A 22260-nucleotide genomic window follows, 5' to 3' on the forward strand; every position below is an offset into this window, starting at 1 on the left:
TAAAAAAAAATGTTTTTCAGACAGGAACTCAATATGAACCAATCAGTTCATAGTTGTGTTTATTCTGAAGCTTTTATTTTGGAGTCCTCCGTCGCCAAATGACATGTATAATGTTTACAACAGGTATTAGAAATAGAGTTCTTTTTTTTTTTTTTTTGAAATTTCTACTATTTTAGAGTAAAATTGTAGATACTGTTCCAAACCATCGTCAAAAAATGCAGAGCAAACTTTTCTGTATATAAACTGTACATAAAACAAGGCACTATACATTTGGGGGCGATATTAAGGTAGAAAGGTGGATTCGCACAGATTCTTAAGAGCCTTTTGTTCATCTTAGCACCGGAAGCAGCACTCAGAACGAGTCAGACTTCACACCAAAGGAGACGCTTCTGAACATGGGTGAAAGTACACATAGGTGGCAGAACTAATTCAACAGAAGCAACTACCTTTTAATATTATTTTGACACCAAAAAAAAAAAAAATCTTAAAAGTGAATGAATACATATTGCTTTGTTAAATACATATTTGATTTATACGGTGTTTATATAAATATATATATATTTTAGAATCCACAAACTATCAAAATAACACTTTATAAAGAGAACTGCTTCAAAAAAATAGGCAACGCTTAGCTGGAGTGGGAGGGCAGTGCCGTGGCCGCCGCTGAGGACCTGCTGCGTAAGTGCATGTAGGGCCACGGATACCTCACAAACATCACCTGCTGAAGTGTGGAAAGCGTGTTCCCAGAGAGTTCTCTGGAACATTTACAAAATACACAACTCCCAAATGAGCAGGAGAGCTGGTCACTTCAGGTTTTAAAAATGCGGATGAAAAAACATATTTTAAAATACCAGGCTCCCCCACTAAAACATCCATTTTCCTGGTCCATCAGTATTGAAAGTGACCACCCAGGTTCCTCCAGCATCTCCTGACTCAGAACAGACCTTTTGCTTTCTTCAGGTTCACCTGCTTCCAAGCGGGCAGCGCATTGTACTCGTCGCGGGTCATGTCTAGTGCAAACTGGGAGGAGAGAAAGAAATGCCCAGCGGCTGAGTGAACGGACCCCCTGACAAGCCATGCACAGTGCCTCAAATGCAGTCCCACCCAGAAGAAACGCTTACCTCGAAGTCCTCGTCGGTGAGATAGATCTCCAGCTTCAGAGGGTCCACTCCCTCAGGGAGCGGCCTGGCTAGGAGGTCGGCCAGCGGGTAAATGGTCTTACACAGTTTGGCTAAGACATCCTCCACTAGAGTGATCTGATTTGAAACTTCCGTGTCCTGGAGAAGAAGAGGGAGCCGAGAGGGGCACCTCCATGCCTGAACACATTTCATCATGCGCTGTGAATATATCACCTGGCCCATTCCCACCCCAGCCTAGCCTGAGATGCCGCCTTATCCCCCCACAGGTTTTCATATACATCAACAAAAAAGTTTAGGGCCTATCACATGAGTGAGTTATAAAGATGATGATTACATGTGAAGCTAAGACATCAGAAGCATGCAAATAATGGAATGTGCTTACAAATATATAAAAGCGATTAACCTTAAAAAGAATCACCCTCCCCTCTATACCTCAGATCCCATCTCCTAATTCTCAATAGAAAAAGAAGGTAAGAAAATGCATCTAGAATGTGCTGGGGCTGAATGGAGTTTTTTTTTAACCCCCTCCAGGGGTCTGCAGAGAACACTGGATGGCACTGATTGATGAACCTGCAGAGCTCTGAGGTGTCCTGGGTCACACATTTGTCGTGCACAGAGACACCTCACCATGGCTGTTGGCTCCCAGGCAGCCTGAGAGCCCAGCTGTGAAGATCAAGTCCACCGGGCTCCAGAGAGCTTAGGATCAGCAGCAGAGATCAAACAGACCCTCTCCATGGTCAAGCAGCAGCGCACTTTTGCAGTTTGTTTAAAGTTGTCCAGACCTCCTATCAAATACCCCCATGTCATCTCCCTCAGGTAAGCAGCCCTGTGTCTGCACAGCAAGAAAATCCCACTGGACAAACCTATCTCCCACCAAATCAAAAATTCCCTGGGGTTGCTGTGTGAGCAGTGTTCAAACCCATACATTAAGAAATTCTAGAGAGCTGTGGTAAGCTTCCTCTTCTCGGTGCAGCTGGAAAGGAGAACATGCTGGCTAATAATGTGTTTTGGTGAATAGGGATGATGATAAATGCCTCGTGGAGATAAAGGATGGCAGGAAAGAGGAGCCGAGCCATCCTGCATCAGGACAGGCTTACACCACCTTTACTCCCTGCATTACCTGAGCAGGTGAGCTCATCACAGAGTTATTCCATGTCTCCTTGGACCCAAGGTTGAGGTCTGAGACAGGGGGCTGTTCTGTGGCTTTGTATGGACTTAAAGAGGCAATGGATCTTTAACAGGCAGAAGAGATGGCTGCTTTTATTTGTGTGTCCTCTGCAAAGTCATTAAGTTCACCTTTGCTTTTTGTTTGGACCTGAGCATGGTGTGTAGAAAGTTACCCAGTTATTTTCATTGACTTCTCCTTAGGCTTCTCTTCTCCCTACGCTGATTCTGTGTAGACTAGTCAACACGTGAACAAGGAGTCACATTTTCACATGAAAACGCAGTTGGCCTTTTCTCCCCAGGGGAAGCCACCCCACAGGCTGAAAGGCAGGGAGCCCCGGGACGGGGAGGAGGGTGCTCACCATCTCCGTGATCTCTGCAATGTCTTCTCTGTGCTCCCAGCTGGGGAACATGTTGGTGAAGGTCAGGGGTTCCAGGCCAGCGTGGATGAGGTAAGACTTGGGGGGCGGCTTCTTCAGGTTTTTCCCTGCAGTCACACAGAAGGCAGACGTCACAGACCCGGCGTGGCCCTGAAGGCCCTGTCTTTCTCTGATTTCCCCTGAAATCTTTTGTTTGCATCCCTTGACTTCAGGCTTAAAATGTAAGTTATGAGTAGTTGACAACCCTGCCTGGAGGATGTTTACATAAGATGTTTAACTTCATGCATATAGGTATGCATACAGTTGCCTGGACGTGACCTGATTTTAAGGTTCCTGACCCAGCGTCAAGTTCAGTGAGAATTAACCAGCTCATGACAGCAGTTTAGAAGCTGCTTTAGCTTAAATGTTTGGTGGGAAATTTAGTTATTTTATTATGAAAGAGTTTCTCAAGAGAAAATTGACTGTACATACTCAGTAATACGAATCAATGAGGTCTTAAAAATTAAGACAAGAAATTAATTACTGGCATCTTCATTTTATATAAAAGACCACCAGAAAAGCCACGAATTGACTGCACATCCTTCTTTGCAGATGCAACACTAATGACAGGTTGCCATCAGCCTTCCAGCCCATTTGGGGGCTCTCTCAACTCTCTGACAGGGTCCCTCAGCATGATTAACCCTGAGTGCAAAAGGGTTTTAGCTAGGCTAGCCATCCCACAACTCAGCTGTTCATCTCGAGGGTGACAGGTTAATAATAGATGGCCTTATAGTATCAGGTTGGCCAAGAAGTTCATTTGGGTTTTTCCATAAGATGTTATGTAAAAACCCAAATGAACTTTCTGATCAGTTCAATAGAAGAGAGATATTCCCTAGTTTGTTGAAATGGGGAGGGACAATATAAGGGGTAGTGGATTAAGAGGTATAAACCATTAGGTATAAAATCTGCTACCAGGATATATTGTATAATGGGGAACATAGCTGATGTTTTATAATAACTATAAATGGAGCATAACCTTTAAACATCATGAATCATTGTACCGTACAGCTGTAACATATAATATTGTACATTAACTCGACTTCAATTTTAAAAAAGAGAAATGAAATCTCATTCATGTTGGCAGCTTAGAATGTATTAATTTCAAAAGTAATAAGCCTCAAGAAGTTCCGGGGGGAAAAAAGTCAGTTTCATGGCTGACTGCAGGTTTTTTTCCAGGCTAGTGCCACCCACAGAAAGGGGAGCCTGGCCTGGGTCTCTAAGCAAGTCTGCAGAAAGCCATCAGGGCGTCTGGATGGAGGGTACCCACTGCTGGGGGCCTCACCTCGGCAGTATTGCAGCACTGTCTCCATGGCGCTCTTCCGGTCCGAGGCCCAGCGGATACGCGCGGAGCCCGTGATCTTGTTCTCGATGGGCCACCAGCCTTGCCAGAGGTATACCTCATGGTGATTGTCAACAAGGAAAAGTGCTGCGAGGGCAGAGCAGACAGTCAGGGACTCTTCCCTAAGCCTAACTGGTGCCTCCCTCCCTGGCACTATGGTCAGTGGGAGAAGCCCCTTGGCAGGTAAACTCAGGGCCACAGGGAGGGTCCCCCTGATGACGTGGCCTTTGAAGGATGAATCAGGCAAAGCCTGAGGCAGAGCTGGCATTGATGAGGTAGGCTCTTTCCTCCTCTCCTCTAATTCCCTGACTCTCCCCACTCCACAGCTGCTCCCTGGGTCCTGGCCAGGTGCCAAGATTGGGATAGATGAGCCATGTGACCCCCGAGGGGCTGTCAGCACCGCTGATCCCCAAGAGCATGTTAAACACTGGGGAGCATGTCATGCTTGCCCTGCCCATGCTTGACCTGCCAAGCAGGTCATCTGAGTCCATGGTTCCTATAGGGAGGAATGGGCCTTCAGAGATCCTAATGATGTTCCCCTTTTCCCTCCAGCAAACCATCAGCCTAACTCTTCTTTGACGTCGCCAAGGCCTCTCACACCTGCTGGCTCAGCTCACCAGAGTCCTTTCCTGGCTTTCATCTCTGGGTTCTGTGATAACCACACGACTGAAAAGTCCAGTGGAGGCTGAAAACCCAACCTGAGCCTTGGATGAAGAGGTGGGTGGCAGCCCTTTCTAAGACACTAGCTAACATTTCCCCAGTATGACCATGTACTGGGGCAAGCTTTTCAGGTGGTGATGGGGCGGCCAGGGTCCGTGAGGTTCCTGATGCCACTCCAGGCTCTTGTAATGTGAAAGCGGAGATGCCCCAAGGCTGGGACAGCCGACCTCAGACACGACTATCTCTGCAGCCCAGTCCCTGGTGACTGTCCCAACCACAAGAGCACAGAGGCTCTGACTTGTGGTGGAGGTCATGTGGAAACAGCCCTGACTTTGGGATCAGGAGGCACAGAAGAGAGCCTTGGCCCTGCTCTGCAGCCTGGAATTGTAGACACTGCTCTGGGGTTCACCCCAAAGATGCTCCTGCGACTCTGGCAAGGTTCCCTTGCAGCTGGGGGTTTCGGGGGAAGTTTTTGCTTTACCTGATAAAAGAGAGAGACTTGGCTATCATTGCAGTTTCCCCCATTCTTTTTCTTTCTCTTTTGAACAGATACACGAGCAAGGGCAGCCATATGAGAACATGAATCAGGAAGATGGAGGGAGGCTGAGAGAACAGCAGAGACTGATGCCTGACGTGGTTGCACTCAACCTGTTCTTAACTGATGAGTTTGGGCGAGTTGAGTAACCGAGGGTCAGTGTTTTATACTATTGATGTCATCTTCCTTTGGTTGGGGGGAGGTATGAGGATTACATGAGCGATAATATAAGAAAGTGTACTTAGCAGATAAAAACTGCTTACTAGATGCAAAAGTAAAAAGACTTCTTAGAACGTGAGCCTTCTGCTGGCTCAGCATGACTCCCCCCTTCTGTGGGCTGTACCTGGCTGTGGGGCGCTGTATAGGTCTTCCTGCAGGAAGGGCATAGAGTTGACCACAGAGGGGTCTCGGGCGGGATACATGAACTCTGTGGCTGAGAAGTCGCCAGAGGAGCTGCTGAGGATGAACAGGCGGGGTGTGAAGTTAAAATTTCCAGGATCTTTGAAAGAAAAGAGAACAAAAAGCTAAAGACAAAATAAATTCCAGGTGGACTGGAGAATTAATGTCAGACATGAAATGATCAAGCATGAGTGTAAAAAGGGGTACAGTTCATCTGAACTTAGAGGTGGGCAAGGCCTTTTAAATCATAACTGCATAAGAAGTAATTCAAGAAGAGATTTATGCATTAACAACATAAAAATGAAAAATTATACTGCATTAGAAAGCACCCTTAACCAAACAAAATGAAAAGGCAAGTGACAAATGGGAAATATGGAAACCTGTTCATACCCTTAGCAGTATATAAAGAAATGTAATAATAGTAAAACAATAAATATCTAAAAATGTGCTAAAGGCACAAATAAAATATTCATCCAAACAGAAGTACATGTGGCTAAGAAATACACATAGACAGCATTTAACAGTACTTCTAATTTAGAAACATTAAGTTATAACAGTGTTTAGATCATAATTTCTGCCATCAGTGAGGAAAAGTAATAAACCAAGCATGTGACTGTGCTGTGAAATGTACACATGTGTAAACTGCTGGTGAGGTAGGCTACAATCAATGGGTAAGAATCGAATTTGGTGCTGGCGTTCTGGGGACACTTGTGGATGCTGCTGTAAGACATCATAATAACTTCACCACAGTTGTTCCAGGTATAGGAATTTACCTTAACTGGAAATAAATGCAGATAATTCTTTTGAAAACTATTCACAACTTGATCGTTGTCAGAGAAAAATTTGAAACAACTCAGTTTTCCAGCTATTAAGTAGAGAGTGGCATATATTCTCACAAAATACCTGCAGCCATAAGTCTATAAATATTAACATAGGCTTTGGGAAATGGTTCATCATAAATTAAGGGAAAAAAGCAGGTTACAAAAGACTGTATAATGGGTGCTATCTATATCTAAATACATATATCTATCACATAAAGATATGTTAATTCTGGTTCACACCTATGAAAGACATGATTATTAAGGATCTTTCTTTCATTGTGTTTTTCACACATTTCCCACTGTCAGTATGCAGTACAGATAACCCTCGAACAACACAGGTTTGAATTGCACTGGTCCACTTACATATGGAGACTTTTCAATAGATATATTGGAAAAATCTTTTGGAGATTTGTGACAACTTGAAAAACCTGCAGACAAATTGCATAGCCTAGAAATATTGTGAAAAAAGTAATAAAATTTAGGTATGTCATGAATGCATCTGATATATGTAGATACCTACCTTTACACAGGCATAAGGTGAGTGATATTTAATATTAAGATTAATAATGTGTTCATTTTCTTACTGTTCTGTAACTTTGTTTTCAAAGAATTACCATGCAGTCTGCGTCTCTCTTTTGTGTATCAGTTATCATTAGGGGTAAGTAATTTTTATAAAAATGTAACAATGCTTTCAGTAGTTTATTATTATGACTGAAACACTGCATGCCATAAAAACGTTATAACCATTCATCAGTGTATCAGCGACACTAGGCGATATAAAGTAATCATATTGCCGCTTTTTTGTTATCAGTGCATGAATCATTATGTTGGGCTGGCCAAAGAATTCATTCAAGATTTTCATAACATATGGAAAAACCTAAACAAACTTTTTGTTCAACCCAATATCTGTAAATAAATACAAATTTCTGTTTCACAGTATCTTTTAATTTTTGGTGTCTAGTATTAGTAATACATATAACATCTACAGTATTTTGTATCCACTGAGACAGTATTGATGTTGGTACTGACAAATGATTCATCTCATAAACAGATGATGGAAATTTATAGTATCCTATAGTAAATGTAATTTCCATCCCTTATAATTTTCATTACATTCACTTTTTTGTAAGAATTATATAATATATACAACCTACAAACTGGGTATTAACTCTTATGTTCTTGGTAAGGCTTTCAGTCAACAGTTGGCTATGAGTAGTGAAGTTTGGGGGCAGTGACAAGTTATATGTAGGGACTTCCCTGGTGGTCCAGTGGTTAAGACTCTGCCTTGCAATGCAGGGGACACAGATTTAATCCCTGGTTGGGGAACCAAGATCCCACATGCCATGGGGCAGCCAACCCCTGACATGGCCAAATAACAAGTTATATATGGATTTTCAACTGTGTGTGTGTGTAGGGGAGGGCGTGGAGCTTAGCCCCTAACCTCTATGTTGTTCAAGGATCAACTATATTTTAAGAACTTCTGGAGAAGTTTGTAAAACCCGAGAGGCAGTACAGTGTGGTCACAAGGACATCCCACTGTTGTCCAACCTGGGCTGAGATGGTTAACCTCCCAGGCCTCAGCTTCCCTGCCAGTGAAACTGGGCAGCTTCTTGTTTGGGCTGTGAGCATGGAGTGAGGGAACGTGTAGCAGGTGGTTAGCCAGGGCCTAGCTCAGCCTAACCTGCTTAGTAATTGTTTGCTTTTCTTATGTTGTTCTGTATGTATGTCAACCTGTATTTTGTGTATTCAAAGACAAGACTGACCTACTCTCATTTAAACCCCACTGTTTCCCAGGACAACTTCCCAGGTGGCTCAGTGGTAAAGAACCTGCCTGCCAGCGCAGGCACCGTGGGTTTGATCTCTGGGTTGGGAAGATCCCCTGGAGGAGGCAATAGCAACCCACTCAAGTATTCTTGCCTGGAAAAACCCCACTGACAGGGGGTTGCAAAGAGTGAGACGCAACTTGGTGACTAAATCATCACTATTTCTCTGCACTTTGGGCACTGGCTAAACCAAAAGCACCTCACCCCAGAGGCTCATGCTGTGCCCATCTGGTTTCCTGGAATGCTCCTCCCTCCTTTCCTTCTCTTCAAGTCACAGCTACACGTCTGAGGCTCCAGGAAGTGCCCTGTCCTCTTTGGAGCCTGGTGCGACACTTCTGGCAGAAGCATTCTTTATTAACAACTCTACCCTGACACACACAGTATCTACTTGGCATCATAACTAGTGATAAATGATATTTAGTCTTCTTGTTGGGTTGTTGGCCCGAGAAGACCTGGCCTTGGGATAACTCCTCGTGTGTTGTGTGGAGCACGTGTGCACAAATATTTACATACTGAGGAAGCTGGTGCTTGGAGGCGCCGGATGTGGGCTTACCTTGAAGCATGCAGTCGTAGGCTTTCCGGTCTCTCCTCCCCAGAGCATCCCAGAAGCCCAGGGGCTCCGAGCCTTCATCACACTCATGGATTGTCACTTTGCTGCTGCTATGCAGCCCGGCCTCCAGGGGACATCTGCATGGAGAGAGTCCACCAGTTTCTGTCAGGCCCGGAACTGCGGGCAGGACAGAATTATTCCAGACCACAGCTACAGATGGGTTCAGCATCTGTCCTGCTTTCCAACGAAAATGGTCCTTATAATGAATGACAGCCTGCTGTAGTATGTGAGTGGGTTCTCACCTGGGGCTGTCTAGTGCGCTGTCTCTGGGTTGCGGGCCGCTGTGGGTGCCTGCCTGGAAGAGGAAGGGAACCCAGCATGCAGTGTGCCTGCCCCGGGGACTCTGGTAATGCACTTGGGCAGCTGTCTCCCAGACACCCTTGTCCCCGGAGGGGGTGCCTGACAGTCTGACACAGTGGGTGGTGTCCCAGCTCTCTTCAGCTGAGTGTTTGCAAACCTTCCACACCTCTGACAAAACCAGCTCTGATGCCCTAAATGATGTTTGAAATTTGTTCTCTTTTAAATAACCAAGGACCCAGGCTGATAATTCGAGAGCTGAATCACACCTCTGAAGGGGTCTTCTGTCTTCTGCCTTTTATGGAAGCAGGTAAATCCTCAGAAAGTGGGGACAACCCTCAAAGGGAAGGTTTGGGCTGAACGTGTGCCACATGAACTTGGACCTTCAGGGCCCCTGACCTCGTGGGGACCTCCTCACGCTGAGTCACGCTGGACATATGGGGGCATCCACGGGGCCCTTGGGATCCTCAGCCTGCACCCTGGAGGCCCTCATGCAGGGAGAGGTGCTCACACACACAGCACTCACTGGTCCTTGATCTTATTGGCCGCAGTCCGTCCGACCTCCTTCGTGTGGGCCTGGGCTTTGCACCCGTGCCACAGGTAGATGAGGGCTTTGTGGACGTTGAGGACGACCATGGACGTCCTAGACCTGAGGCTGCTGCAGTGACAGGCCACCTCCAGCAAGTTCCCCTCCACGGGCACCTCTCCGCGCACACAGTACAGCCGCCACTCGCCTGCAGGGGGCGCCAGCGGCACAGTTAGGAGGGGACCCTGCCAGGCAGCCCAAGCCCCACTCCTCCCTGTGTCTGGAGGGGCAGGTGGAGGTGAGGCGGCTTCTAACTGAGGCCCAGAAAACAAACCTTTGTGGACTTAGAAACAGGTTGCCGAAAGTTCACGATGCAGAAAAACCAGTTTCACAAAATTTATAAAGACCTACGTAAGTTGTAACAGGCATATTTTAAGAAGCTTGAAAGCTGTTTGTTTTTTAAGATGTTGCTCAACAGAAGTCTCATAATTTAAAAGATAAAATCACTGTTTTTTTTTTTCCCTCCAGGATCCAGTTTAAGGTCATCTTGTGGCCTTCTGCATGCAAAGCTGGATTTTGAAGGCAACTCCATGGAAGGAGGGGGAGGGGTGTGGGCACCCCATAAAGCTGATTTATAAGGCAAACTTCAGGAGGTCATCACTGGTGAAGCCATAGCTACATGAGGAGAGACTTACTCCAAACCCCCACCCCTGTAAAAAATACCTTCCCTGGAGGAAAAACAAAAGAGAATTCCAAGAGTAAGAGTGACTCACTTTGTGTGTTTTCTTCCTCTTCCTCTCGTCTCCCGGAGTGGACCACCATCCCCCCCTGGAAACACTGCAGGAAACAGGGGGGCTCCTTGCCCTGCAGGACTTGGACCTTCCGATTGAAACACATGATAGAGTAATAAGTCACGTGTCCCGGTTCTGCAGTCATAAAAATAACACATGCCTGTGTAGAAAATCTGAAAAATATTGAGAAGGACAAATAAAAGCCAGTGATAATAGCATGATTTATAGAGAACACTATTACAGTTCTAGAGTATAGTTTTCCTATGATACAAAGTATTTTTCAGGTGTACATTTTTCCAAGTAGGATTGATGTTTTATGTTGCTTTTATACCCTGATTTTCTTCAGCTAGTGTTTTTCTATCATCACATGTCCTTTAAAGCATGAATTCTGATATTCAGCGATAGGGATATAATGTGATTAATTTAAACATGTTTTTAATAAAACTTCTCAGCAGTGAGAATGACCAGCACCGACTCAGTGTTTCTGGGGAAAAGAACGATCTCTTTTGCAGCCTCTGGTCACCTCAGTGCATCTGTTAACCCATCAGCGTGAGATGCAACATAGTAACAGTAACCGAGGGTTGAGTCAGCTGACTCTCACTTTGCCAAAGACATTTTCCCTTAAACAGGAAACTGTTAACTGAGTCTGGCAGTTGGGCAGCACTGAAAGGTAGGAAGTGTTTCTCACTGTAAGTTATCAACCTCAGGGCCTACTGTGCATCATTAAGGGCCATTTTGTGCCAGTGATTTTCTATTTCTGCAGTGATTTTCCACCCATTGGATTGATATGAAATGCTCCAATTGGATTAAGACTCAAAACCCTAAGAATGATTTTGAAGGTATGATAAAACATTTGTTTATGGCCTCTACCCCTGCCAAAAAAAAAAAAGCAGTTTAAGTGATCAACTATGAGGAATAAATTAGCTTTCAGTGACGAACGGCTGTTATGTGGAAAATATAGTCCACAGTAAAAAGTATGCATTAAATACTTTTAGGGAAGAGGATTGGTTTTTAGGAACCTGGAAGGCTGAATGCTTGTGGATCTGTTTCTGGAGAAAATACCTCTGCTCTCTTTCCTGATGTTTTTCTTAACTGTTCATCCAAGACAGTAAAAGGATGCTAAGATCTCTGAAACACCAGAATCAACTCTTAATTACCCATAATAAAGGAAGGGACCCGAGGTTAGATAATCCAAACATTAAAAAGGAATGTTTTCAAAACCTTTGACTTTGGGTAGTGGTACCTGCCAGGCATCACACAGGCTCTGGGGTTATGGGGTGGGTAAGACCAGGATAGATATAATTTCTTTGATGCTTATAGAGGAAGAAAGAGAATAAGTAAACAGTGACCGTCCTTTTACATCAGGGTAAGTGCTGTGAAAAAATAAAGCAAAGGGAAAGAGAAGGTGAAGAAAGCACAAGGAGGTGACATCCAGACAGAAACCCAAATCGTGTAAGGTTCCCAGGGAAGTGCCAGGCCGGGGAAATCAGTGCAAAAGCCCTGCAGTGGGCAGAAAGAGGGAGGAACCATAAAAAGGTGGGACTGGCCTGAACAGGTGTACAAGACGAGGGAGCTTGGGAGGGTATAGGCCTGACACCAGGAGACCCTTAGATGGTGGTCCGGGTGTGATGGAGAACAGAGTGGGCAGGGCATCATCTGATGGGTCCTAGAAAAATCACCCAGGCTGCCATGGGGGATGCAGGCCATGGGAAGACTCAGTCTTTACATCCGTCTCTGATACTTCCTGAGGATGGATTTGTGTAAGTGGAGTAACTGATCAAAGTGTGAACACTTTAAGGTTCCTAAGCCAAAGCTGCTTTTCAGGGTGGCTGTTTCAATTTATACTTCCCAGCAGGGGCGGGCATGGGCACCCATCCTCCTGAATCCCCACCAGCCCTGGGTCCATTATTTTAAAACACTTCTGCCATTTTAGGAGTGGAAAGTGGCATCTTTGTCCTATGTACAATTCCTTGATGATCAGTTAAATGAAAACTTAAAAAACACTCACGGGCTCTTTAAACTTAATTTTTGGATTTACTATTTGCAGATATACTTTAAGGCCATATTATAAGAGGTCTGCCTTCCTGGCCAGGGAGGTGATGAAAGAGGAGACAGAACCTGAAATACAGAGAAGCCGGATCAAGACTAAGGAGGCTTTGGACAATGCTGTCCTCTGTTCCTGAGAACCAGGTCCTCCCTGGTTTGCGGCGCATCTGCCTCCGGGACTTACCTGGGCCCCCCTTTCCTCGTCCAACTCCACCGTCATCAGGGCCGACGTGCCCTTCTCGCTCACGGTCGACTGGCGGCCTTGCCAGAAGAAGTAGACACACTTCTCTTTGCCAGCCACCCTGACCGAGTGCTCCCCCTTCTGCCGGCTTCCCACTGCAAACACAAAGGACAGCAGAGCGTGGGGTGAGCAGGGGATAAACTGCGAGAAGAGCCAGCGTGCAGCTCAGGCCTCCAGACTCTGAGGACAAACAGCAGAGGCACAGCCCTGGGGCGCAGGGCTGGGGAGAAGTCATTTACAGCGGAGGGAACGTTGATCTTGTTGGCCACTAGAAGAGAGAGAAACTACCTTTCTTCCAGCTAATGGACCCCAAGCCGGAGGAAAATGATCTCCAGGCCCTCCTGATACCCCAAGATAAACACCTATCATCTGGGGAGATAGTAGGCCATCCAGGTGTATGTAACAGAAAAGTGTGGACACCAGAGCAGGCCTGGGGCACCTGATTGACACAAGCTCAATTTTCATGTTTCACCAACCTTTGGCAGACGATTTGCTGGTGGAGAAAAGATACTGTAAACAACAGTTGGGCCAGCTTTAAGCACGAAGGAAAAAATGTCATCTGCTAAGACTATTTAGTAAAAAAAACACTTTGAAGTCTCCAAGTTACGTCAGAAGTGGGAGAGAAATTGCGGACCTGTCACTTTCACAAAATAACCTGGGCTTTAAGTGATGACTGCCACCAGGGCTGCAGCCAGGATGAAGGGCTGGTTAGTCTCATTGCTGGGACCTTGCGGGCACTGGAGAGACCGCAGCACACAGAACGCGGACCCCACTGAGGGACAGTCACGGAAAGTGATCTGGGTGAGTGGCCACTTCTGACAGTAGTTCAGACCCCAGACCGTCACCTTTAGGAAGAGATCTGTCTCCAGACTCCCTCATTTGTTTGTTCAGTAAATATTTACTAACCACCTACTGTGTGCCAGGGCAATGATGGTGAGCAAGGTGACTTCAGAGGGTGTCAGTGCTGAGAGGAGAAGACAGGGGATGTGACAGGGAGCAGGCTGAGCGATGCTGGAGTCTGGTGGGGAAGGCCTTTTGGAGGAGGTGCGTAAGGCCTTTTGGAGGAGGTGCGTAAGGGAGGCCTGAATGACCGTGACCAAGAGGCAGAGCGCTCTAGGCTGAGTGACGTCAGGAGACTAAGATCCCCACTCAGATGCCCAGGTGGTCCTGGGTGGGATCAGCTCAGGGAGGATGCAGGTGCCTGTGACACCCATGTATATTAAAAATCAAGAAGAATAAACACATGTACACCAAAGGGGAACAGAAGGGTGGGTGGGATGGGTTGGGATTGACATTTATATTGTACTGTGTATAAAATAGGTAGTTAATGAGAACCTAATAGCACAGGGAACTCTACACAGTGGGGACCTATATGGGAAGGAAATTGTAACAAGATGGGATATAGATATACACACACATAGAGCTGATTCACCTTGCTGCATAGCAGAAACTAACACAGCATTGTAAAGCAGCTATAAAACTCCAATAAAAAATTAAAAACATAAAAATACCAAAAATAATAATTGGACTCTCTGGGGTTCTATATGACCTCCATTTTTCTCAACCCCAGTCTCAATGACAAAATCACAGTTGTCTTAAGGTTTGAAGGTAAGAAGAAAGCTCAATTATTCCAAGTTTCTGAGGGGTCAGGGGCCATATTTATGTGACTTCTTTCGGTCTTTTTATCGAGGTACTCGAACAGCTTTCATAAATGATTATGATAATTCTTAAAGGATTCTGACCAAGCTCAGGCCTTCGCACCTTCCACTGTGAACCTGAAATTGTCAAGTCTGTGTACCTCTCGGTGCACCAAGCAAATAGGAACCACCCCATGAATAGATGTTACATGTCCACAGTTAATTTGGAAGCCACTCGAAAGTTTTGCCAGTTTAGGTAGGAACAGAAGTTCTCTTTGTTTAGCAATCCCACACTCTTCAAAGCAATGAAAATTAGTCAAATCAGCTAGACTGCTACTAGGGAGAGATATGCTTAAAAGATATCACAGCAGTATACACATCTTGGAATTTGTTACCAGTCTGTTAAATATATATGTTCGTATTTAAATAATCAATGTTTTGCACCCTAACATTCTAAAATGGGCTCGCCTACATATACCTAAAATAGGACTATATTCCCTTAAAAATATTGCATAAAAGTTTTCACAAATTTTCCTTGCAATTTTCTTCCGCATACCCCGAATTTAATCCTGTGTACAACTTACTTTTTGATGCATGTATTGATTTTTAGTTTTAGCGAAGGTTAGGCTGTATTAGTTAAGCTCTATATTAAGAGCTCCTGGACTGTCGTCTTTGCAGCCTTGACCCGAGGCTGAATGTAACATGTCGCTGCATGCTGCCATCCACCTGCTTCCAAGAGGAAGGTCGTTGCCACGAGTTGCGTTTAGAAGTAACAGAATGCAGGTGGTGGGTGCTCGGCACGTGGCCTTGCAGCCGGCCTCCTACAATAGGAACTCGACTCCTGCGTGGGGCCCCAGTGGGGCCCGACCCAGCATCACTGGGTACCCCAAGCTGCCTGTTCCTTGACCCCGTGGGGACCTGAGCCACATCCTGCAGCATCTGAGGCGGCATCTGGGGCGGGACATTGACCACTGGGGCCTCCAGTCTCCCGTGTCACAGTTCACGTCCCAGGGAGCAGACTGCCCAGAGTCAGCCAAGAGGGCACCAGTGCTGCGTCACAGGAGCTGCTTTCTGCCGGGCCTGCCCAGAAGGGCGCCTTGAATTCAACCCCCTTTGCAGGTGCAGTCCTTGTGGGCCTGAGAGATGTGGGGACTGGGCCAGCTGTCACCAAGGGACCAGGGCTTCTGTGATGACCACAGAGCAGCTGCAAATGCTATTTGGCTGTGCTTTTCTGCTCCCAGAGGGACAGCCTGGAACTGAACGCTGTCCAGCCTCCCTTAATCCTCTGCAGCTGGGCTTCATCAAAGCTGTCACTTTGTCCATAAAGGTGCCTGCCGCAGGGTCTGGCTGTGACATGTACCTTGTGTTCACTGGGGAGAAACACAAAGTATCTGCCCAGGTCACATCAGCATTTCTTAGCGGGGGCCTCTCAGAAATCTGGTATCTGTTTTTTAAATTCATTTTCATATAGTCTTAGTCATCCATTTACTGACCATTATTTCTTAAGGAGACAAGTAAATTTCAGACAGCAGCTCCCCCATCTGGTTTTGTAAAACAACAAGCCCCTTCCCTTGCTCTACTTTTAAGGCTGAGGATGGCGGGTGCTCTTGAAAGTTGCTCCTTATTGGTCCCATGTCCACAACATCGAAGGTTAGTAGATCTTTTCCCACTAAATTCCCACTGATTATCTCAACTGCCAAGCAGCACAGATGAGTATTCAGCGTCCAACTTGGCAGCTCACCCCAGAGTTTAAACCCACAAGAGAGACCCTCTGGGAACTTCTATCACTGGGGTTGGACCCATGGTATCTCATCTTCCAGTTCAATGCAGGAGCTATGCTGAGAAGGTCAACAATGATGATGTCTGCACCTCTTATGTGCTAAACATCCCACATACCTGATCCTAGGACCCTGCAAGTGGGGTATTACAATCTCTATTTGCCAGGTGAGTAAACCAAGGCTCAGTCAGGTTATGTAAATTTCCCCAACTTGCACAGCTAGTGGCCCCTGAGAATATTCAGACCCAGGCTGTAGGGTCCCTGGGTCTGGGGCCTTTCCTCCAAGCTGGGAGGCCTTGGGGAGAAAAGCGGTCTTGAGTGTCCAGTCCTATGTCCTGTGACTGTCCAGTCACACAGTCCCTAAAAAAGTGTCTTATTCCTTAAATATAAGACCTGATACCATAAAACTCCTAGGAGAGAACATGGGCAAAACATCCTATGACAGAAATTACAACAGTGTTTTCTTAATGTCAGTCTCCTGAGGCAATAGAAATCAAAGCAAAAATAAATGGGACCTAATCAAACTTACAAGCTTTTGCACAGCAAAGGAAACAAGGAAAAAAAAAGAAAAGACAACCTATGGGATGGGAGAAAATACTTAAAAATGATGTAACTGACAAGGGTTTAATCTGTAAACTATACAAATAGCTCATACAACTCAACAACAGAAAACAACCTAATTGAAAAATGGGCAGAAGATCTAAATAAGACATTTTTCCAAAGAAGACATAAAGATGGCTAGTAGGCAGTTGAAAAGATGCTCAACATCATTAATTATTAGAGAAATGCAGATCGAAACCACAATGAAGTATCACCTCTTAACCATTCAGAATGACCGTCATTTAAAAATCTACAAATAAATGCTGGAGAGAGTGTGGAAAAAAGGGAACCCCTCCTACACTGTTGGTGAGAATGTAAGTTGGTGCAACCATGGTGGATAACAGTACAGAGGTTCCCCAGAAAACTAAAACAAGAATTACCATATGATCCAGCAATTCCATTCCTGGGCATATAACCAGAAAAAAACTGTTAATATAATTGAAAAAGATACATGCATCCCTATGTTCATAGAAGCACAATTTACAATAGCCAAGACATGAAAGCTACCCAAATGTCCATGGACAAATGATGGATAAAGAAGATGTGGCATAAAGACACACACAATGAAATATTCCTCGGCCATAAAAAAGAATGAGAGAATGCCATGTGCAGCAACACAGACGGAGAGATGATCATACTAAGTAAGAAAAAGACAAATGCTCTATGACACCACTTGTATCTGGAATATAAAATACAACACAAATAACCTTGTCTCCAAAACAAAACAAGACTCATAAAGAACAGACTGGTGGTTGCCAGAGCGGGAGGGGACGTGGGGAGGGGCAGACTGGGAGTCTGAGACCAGCAGAGGCAAACCAGTCATACAGGAGGGACACACGGCAAGGTCCTAACCGTACAGCACAGGGACTGTATTTAATATCCTGTGATGGACCATAATGGAAAAGAATATGAAAAGGATATGTATGTGTGTGTGTGTGTGTGTATTTGAATCATTCTGCTATACAGCATAAATTAATACAACACTGTCGATCAACTATACTTCAATAATATAAATTTTAGAAGTGTCCTCTTTATAGAGTGGGTGCTCGGTAAATGCCACCTGTTGAGTAACAGATGTATAGCGGATAAATTAGGTAAGAAACCAAGTGGTTCTAAGTCAGTGTTTGAAAGCCAACAATGGCCTCCGCCCTGTGCCCGGCGGGGCAGCCACACCTGGAAGGTGAGGGGGCCAGGAGGAGGTGACAACTCCCTTGGCAAGTGAAACTCGGAGTCAACAGGTTGTGACATGAACTGTCTCTAAATGCGTAGGAATGAGGGACACTGGATCACTTGACTTGTGGCTGCTGCTTGGCAAGAAAAAGGGATTATTTCTCCCCAGCCCACCGCTCTCCGCCCTCGCTGCGCCTAGTGCAAAGCACGCCATGGAGTGTTTTGTTCTTTTGCCGCGTGACGAGCACAGCGCTGTGGGGTCCGTGGGGAGGTGGGACCATGTATTTACTCTGCCAGATCCATAGAGCACTGCTGGACTCTCAGCCTTGGAGGAAATACTTCTATCAGTCTGAATAAATCTTTTTGTGCATGGATTGACTGTGATGACACCATTTGGTTTCAGTTCTGAACCACTGGCTGTGTGTTCCTTCCATTTCGGCAGCATCCAACCATGGGGTAAATAGTAATGTCATATGGAGGCAAAATCACTGCTTTTCTAGAAGATCTTTGGGGATGGGGCAGGGGAGGGAGCAAGGGTAGCCGGGAAACCTTACCATGCCAGGCACCTAGAGGGAAGCACCAGGGATGCTAGCCATGCTGGGGTGTTGGGAATCTATTCCCGAGGTTCTCACGAGGAATGACTAGACTGGCTCCTGCACCGGAAGCTGGGGGCAGACACACACTCACTCTGAATCTGGCGGCCACAATCACAATGCCCACGGCGGTGCTGGGAGGACACAGAAGTGCTCACTGACCTGCGGTGCTCACGATGAACTTCCACTTGACCACGTAGGCGTCGCCCTCGTGGAACTGCCCGATGCTCTGCTTGGGGAGCCTGCTGTAGTCGAACTCCAGGATGTGCCAGACGTCCACCGAGACACTGGCGATCTCAAACTGCCTCCGGTCGTCCCCTTCCACCAGCCCGTAGCCTCGGCCCACATTGACCCCATCCAGCACGGTGCCAGCTGTTGTCTGGGGCACCGGAACCATCCGTGTCACATCGTAAGGCTTGACCTCTGCCCGGGCATCGTCCTAGGAGGGAACGCAGACATACTGGCTCAGCTGCCTCTGCATCCGCAGCTATAGCATCACTGCTTCCCTGGTGATGGGATAGCCTCAGAGGACGGCATTGAGGCTGTCCAGTGCATTTCAGGAAAGGCTGCATTTAGGGGACTCACAGACATGACTGACTGTGACACCTATAAACCGGGAGGTGGAAACATGGCTATTTTCACCTCCTGGAGTCAGAATGTAACTGGAAACTGGTTTGCTGTTCTACTTCCAAACCCCAGGAGGGCTTTTAGCACCCAAGCCCCTTTGGCATGGACTCAAACCGAGCCCTGAGGTTTGGGGCTTGATCATCCTGAATACCTTGTGCTGCGCAAGTTCGCTGGCGTTCTTCTCATTAGGTCTCTTCAGTTCCGTCCAATCAAGAAATTTCTCTTTGAACAAGATTGTCTCGTTGTGTTCTGTAAGCCTCCCAAATATTGCCCAGTCAGGCCGCCCCTGTCCTTTTCTGCAGGGTGGGGGTGGGGTGGGAGGAGTGGATGGGAAAAGAACCAAGATTAAATAAGTCACGTTGAAATTAAGAAGTCCAAACCCAGCACACGTGGCTAGTGAGAAGACCAAACACGTAAACAGTATACAGAGTGGATGGTTTGTTTTCACTGATGTGACCCGATAAATGACATTTTCTTATTTTAGCCTGAAGCCTTGTATGGTTTTGTTTCCTTGGAGTTGATGTGCCTGAATGTGACATGATCCACCTCAGGACTGGACTTGCCTTGCATTCTAGCAAATCTGCACGTTGGGGTCCCCGAGGGCAATGGGCTAGTCTGGGAGTTCAGCAAAGGCAGGAGTCACAGGCATGTCTCTCTTGCCTGCTTTATTCTGCCCACGGTCATCCAAAGGGTCTCAGCATGTTTCCTTCAAGTTCATGAATAGATGGAGGGATCTGTGTTCACCCTGAGTTCTCTTTTTAAGTCATGTCACAATGGAGATTGCCAGTCTCCAGGAACAAATTCTCCTCTGTTCCCTAAATGAACATATCCTCATAGATCATAGAGTGAGTTTGTGCACATGTATGTCTAGGTCACTGGATGGGAAGCAGGTGAACAGAACACAATGAAAAGAGAAAGGAAGCCGCCCAGCCCAGTCAGGAGGTCCGTACTGTCTTGGGATCTCAGAATCCAGCATTGAGCTTGGAACATGGCTAACTTAGAAATAGGTAGAGCTGAGAAAAGACGTGCAGAAGAGGGTGAGCCCTAAGGATAAGGTGAAGGTGTTTCTCATCCTTCCTAATCAGCCTTGGCTTGTGAATTGGTCCATCAGATGGATGGGCAGTGCTTCCTGGGCCCTGTGGTGGCCCCTGCTTCATCACGTCCTATTTGGTCCAGACCACAGTTTCTGGCATCACAGCTAAGGCACACCAAGGGGCTGCCTGTTTTCAAAGGGACCCGAAAGGATGAGGCACTGTATGCAAACACTTCCCCTGTGAACTCTAGTGGGACTTCAGGAACCAAATATCAGCAACTATGGAAAATTCAGGACTACCTTGAAGGCATGGTCCTTAACAGAAAATAGCTGAGTGACTGTCTTTTATCTAAATTCCACTCTGCAGACTTGCTAAGGTGCTTATAGAATGAGCACTTTGGTCTCAGCTTAGAAATTCATCTTGGATACTGTGAAGCCAGGAGCACGGCCAGCAGGCCTGCAGTGTGAGGGCGTGAAGCTGGTGACCCTCCCCTCTGTCCTGACTCGTGGGTCTGAGCTGGGTGAAGTCATGACGCCTCGGTGGTTTCAGTCTCCTGTCTGTTAAGAAGGGCTGGGTGCTCCACTTTGCCTGCACCTTAAAATCCCCGGGGAGCTTTTAAGACATGCTGACACACAAGCCCCACCCACCTGGAATTGAAAACACATCTCCCGGGCTGGGCCCACCAAATGCATTTTTTTCCAAAGCTCCTCCAGTGTTTCTGATCTCAGAGGCACTGAGAGCCAGCGGGTGAGATGCCCACTCCTCTGTATTTTCAGATCTCAGATGATGTCATGATCGAACTGTCCATCATACAGATTTTATGCTTTGGTATTTTTTTCTTTTACTATAGCAAGTAAAATATTCCTTTTTGTCTTAGATTTAGTTCTTAAAAAAACTAGTTGTTTCAGTACTAATTTTGTTAAATGTGCTTAAAAAGGATTTGAAAACTTTTCACCTATTCTGACATTATATATTTTTTTTACACTGACATTATTTTGAATTTTTTCTGTAATGACAATGAATAAAATCAAGAATTGGGTTTTAAAACAGGAAACTAGGTAGGATTGTTGAGATCTGTATATAAGTTCAATGGAAAACATTAAAAAGCAGTTTCAATGTGCCATTTGCATCAATTTCTAATGTATTATGTGGCAGGCATAATTTAAAGGCACTTCTTTTTCCTGATAGTTATGAAATAAAAAACACTGATCCTTTGGACGTAAGAATTTTTTTTGTCAAGATCATCTTTCTGAGAGTTTTGTGCATCTTTGGCCGATTTGCCAAGATGACTTTAAATAAAGTCCAGTAGACTATAGGAAATAATTACAGTCATTACTTCAATACCACATCCTCCCTCCCAGCAAAAGGGCCAAAACCTTATCTAAATAAATGGTGGATCCTGGAATTCAAGGGCTATGCTGGGAAGGTGTGAAACCAGACAGAGAGGCATGGTTTCCACAGCTTTAGATCCATGGCTGGATTCCAAGACTTGGCAAGCTTTTCAGATGAGCAAGCCATTTGTTTAAACAACTGCTATTCATCTGGCACAACAGCACCTGAATGCTGCAGGTGGCACCGATTTACTTTAAGAAATGACATATAACAGGAACACCATCCAGACGACCTCTCCATCCGTACTTCTGTATTTGTTAGGGAAAAGCTAAAGCACTGTTCCTTTTGTGAATAATCATGGTACTGCATTGTGATCATTTATGAAAAGTAAAACCCATGAAAGGGGATGGTTAATCACTGCGGTGGGGGGTGGTGGTGGCCGAGGGCCCAGCAGTACCTGGGAATGAGGGGATTGCATTCCCCAGGATCCAGCGGGTTGATGTCACAATTCTCGTAGTCAAAGGTTCCATTCCACAAGTGCTTTGCCAGCTGAAAGGCGATTTTCCGTTGTGCTAATGTGACTTCTTTTCCATGCCACACGTAAACTTCACTCCCAAAATCAAACACCAGTACCTGGGGCAATGGCACAGAAAAATCTGTTAACTCCAAGGACAAGTTCT

At 45.8% G+C, this 22260-nt stretch overlaps 1 protein-coding gene and 1 long non-coding RNA gene across 20 annotated transcripts in view; one reads left to right on the forward strand and one right to left on the reverse strand.

Moving 5' to 3' along the window:
* Positions 1-28: 28 nt before the first annotated feature.
* The window catches only part of SVIL (supervillin), a 255470-nt gene continuing 233238 nt past the window's right edge, over positions 29-22260 (reverse strand). For all 19 annotated transcript variants that reach the window (XM_043884802.1, XM_043884803.1, XM_043884804.1 and 16 more), the window contains 12 exons: positions 22038-22213; positions 19366-19510; positions 18750-19026; positions 12754-12905; positions 10506-10611; positions 9733-9940; positions 8853-8986; positions 5600-5755; positions 4005-4148; positions 2666-2790; positions 1122-1277; positions 29-1020 (listed from right to left, as the gene is read on the reverse strand). In XM_043884802.1, coding sequence (XP_043740737.1) covers positions 934-1020; positions 1122-1277; positions 2666-2790; positions 4005-4148; positions 5600-5755; positions 8853-8986; positions 9733-9940; positions 10506-10611; positions 12754-12905; positions 18750-19026; positions 19366-19510; positions 22038-22213 — 1866 coding nt within the window. In that variant the 3' untranslated portion in view covers positions 29-933. The remainder of the gene's footprint in view (positions 1021-1121; positions 1278-2665; positions 2791-4004; positions 4149-5599; positions 5756-8852; positions 8987-9732; positions 9941-10505; positions 10612-12753; positions 12906-18749; positions 19027-19365; positions 19511-22037; positions 22214-22260) is intronic.
* Positions 4158-8324, forward strand: LOC122682078. Its single transcript, XR_006337201.1, has 3 exons — positions 4158-5411; positions 7085-7134; positions 8271-8324. It is a non-coding gene; the product is annotated as an uncharacterized LOC122682078 (long non-coding RNA).

The sequence above is a fragment of the Cervus elaphus genome, chromosome 23 (genome assembly GCF_910594005.1).
Source record: "Cervus elaphus chromosome 23, mCerEla1.1, whole genome shotgun sequence".
Classification (NCBI taxonomy): Eukaryota; Metazoa; Chordata; class Mammalia; order Artiodactyla; family Cervidae; genus Cervus; species Cervus elaphus.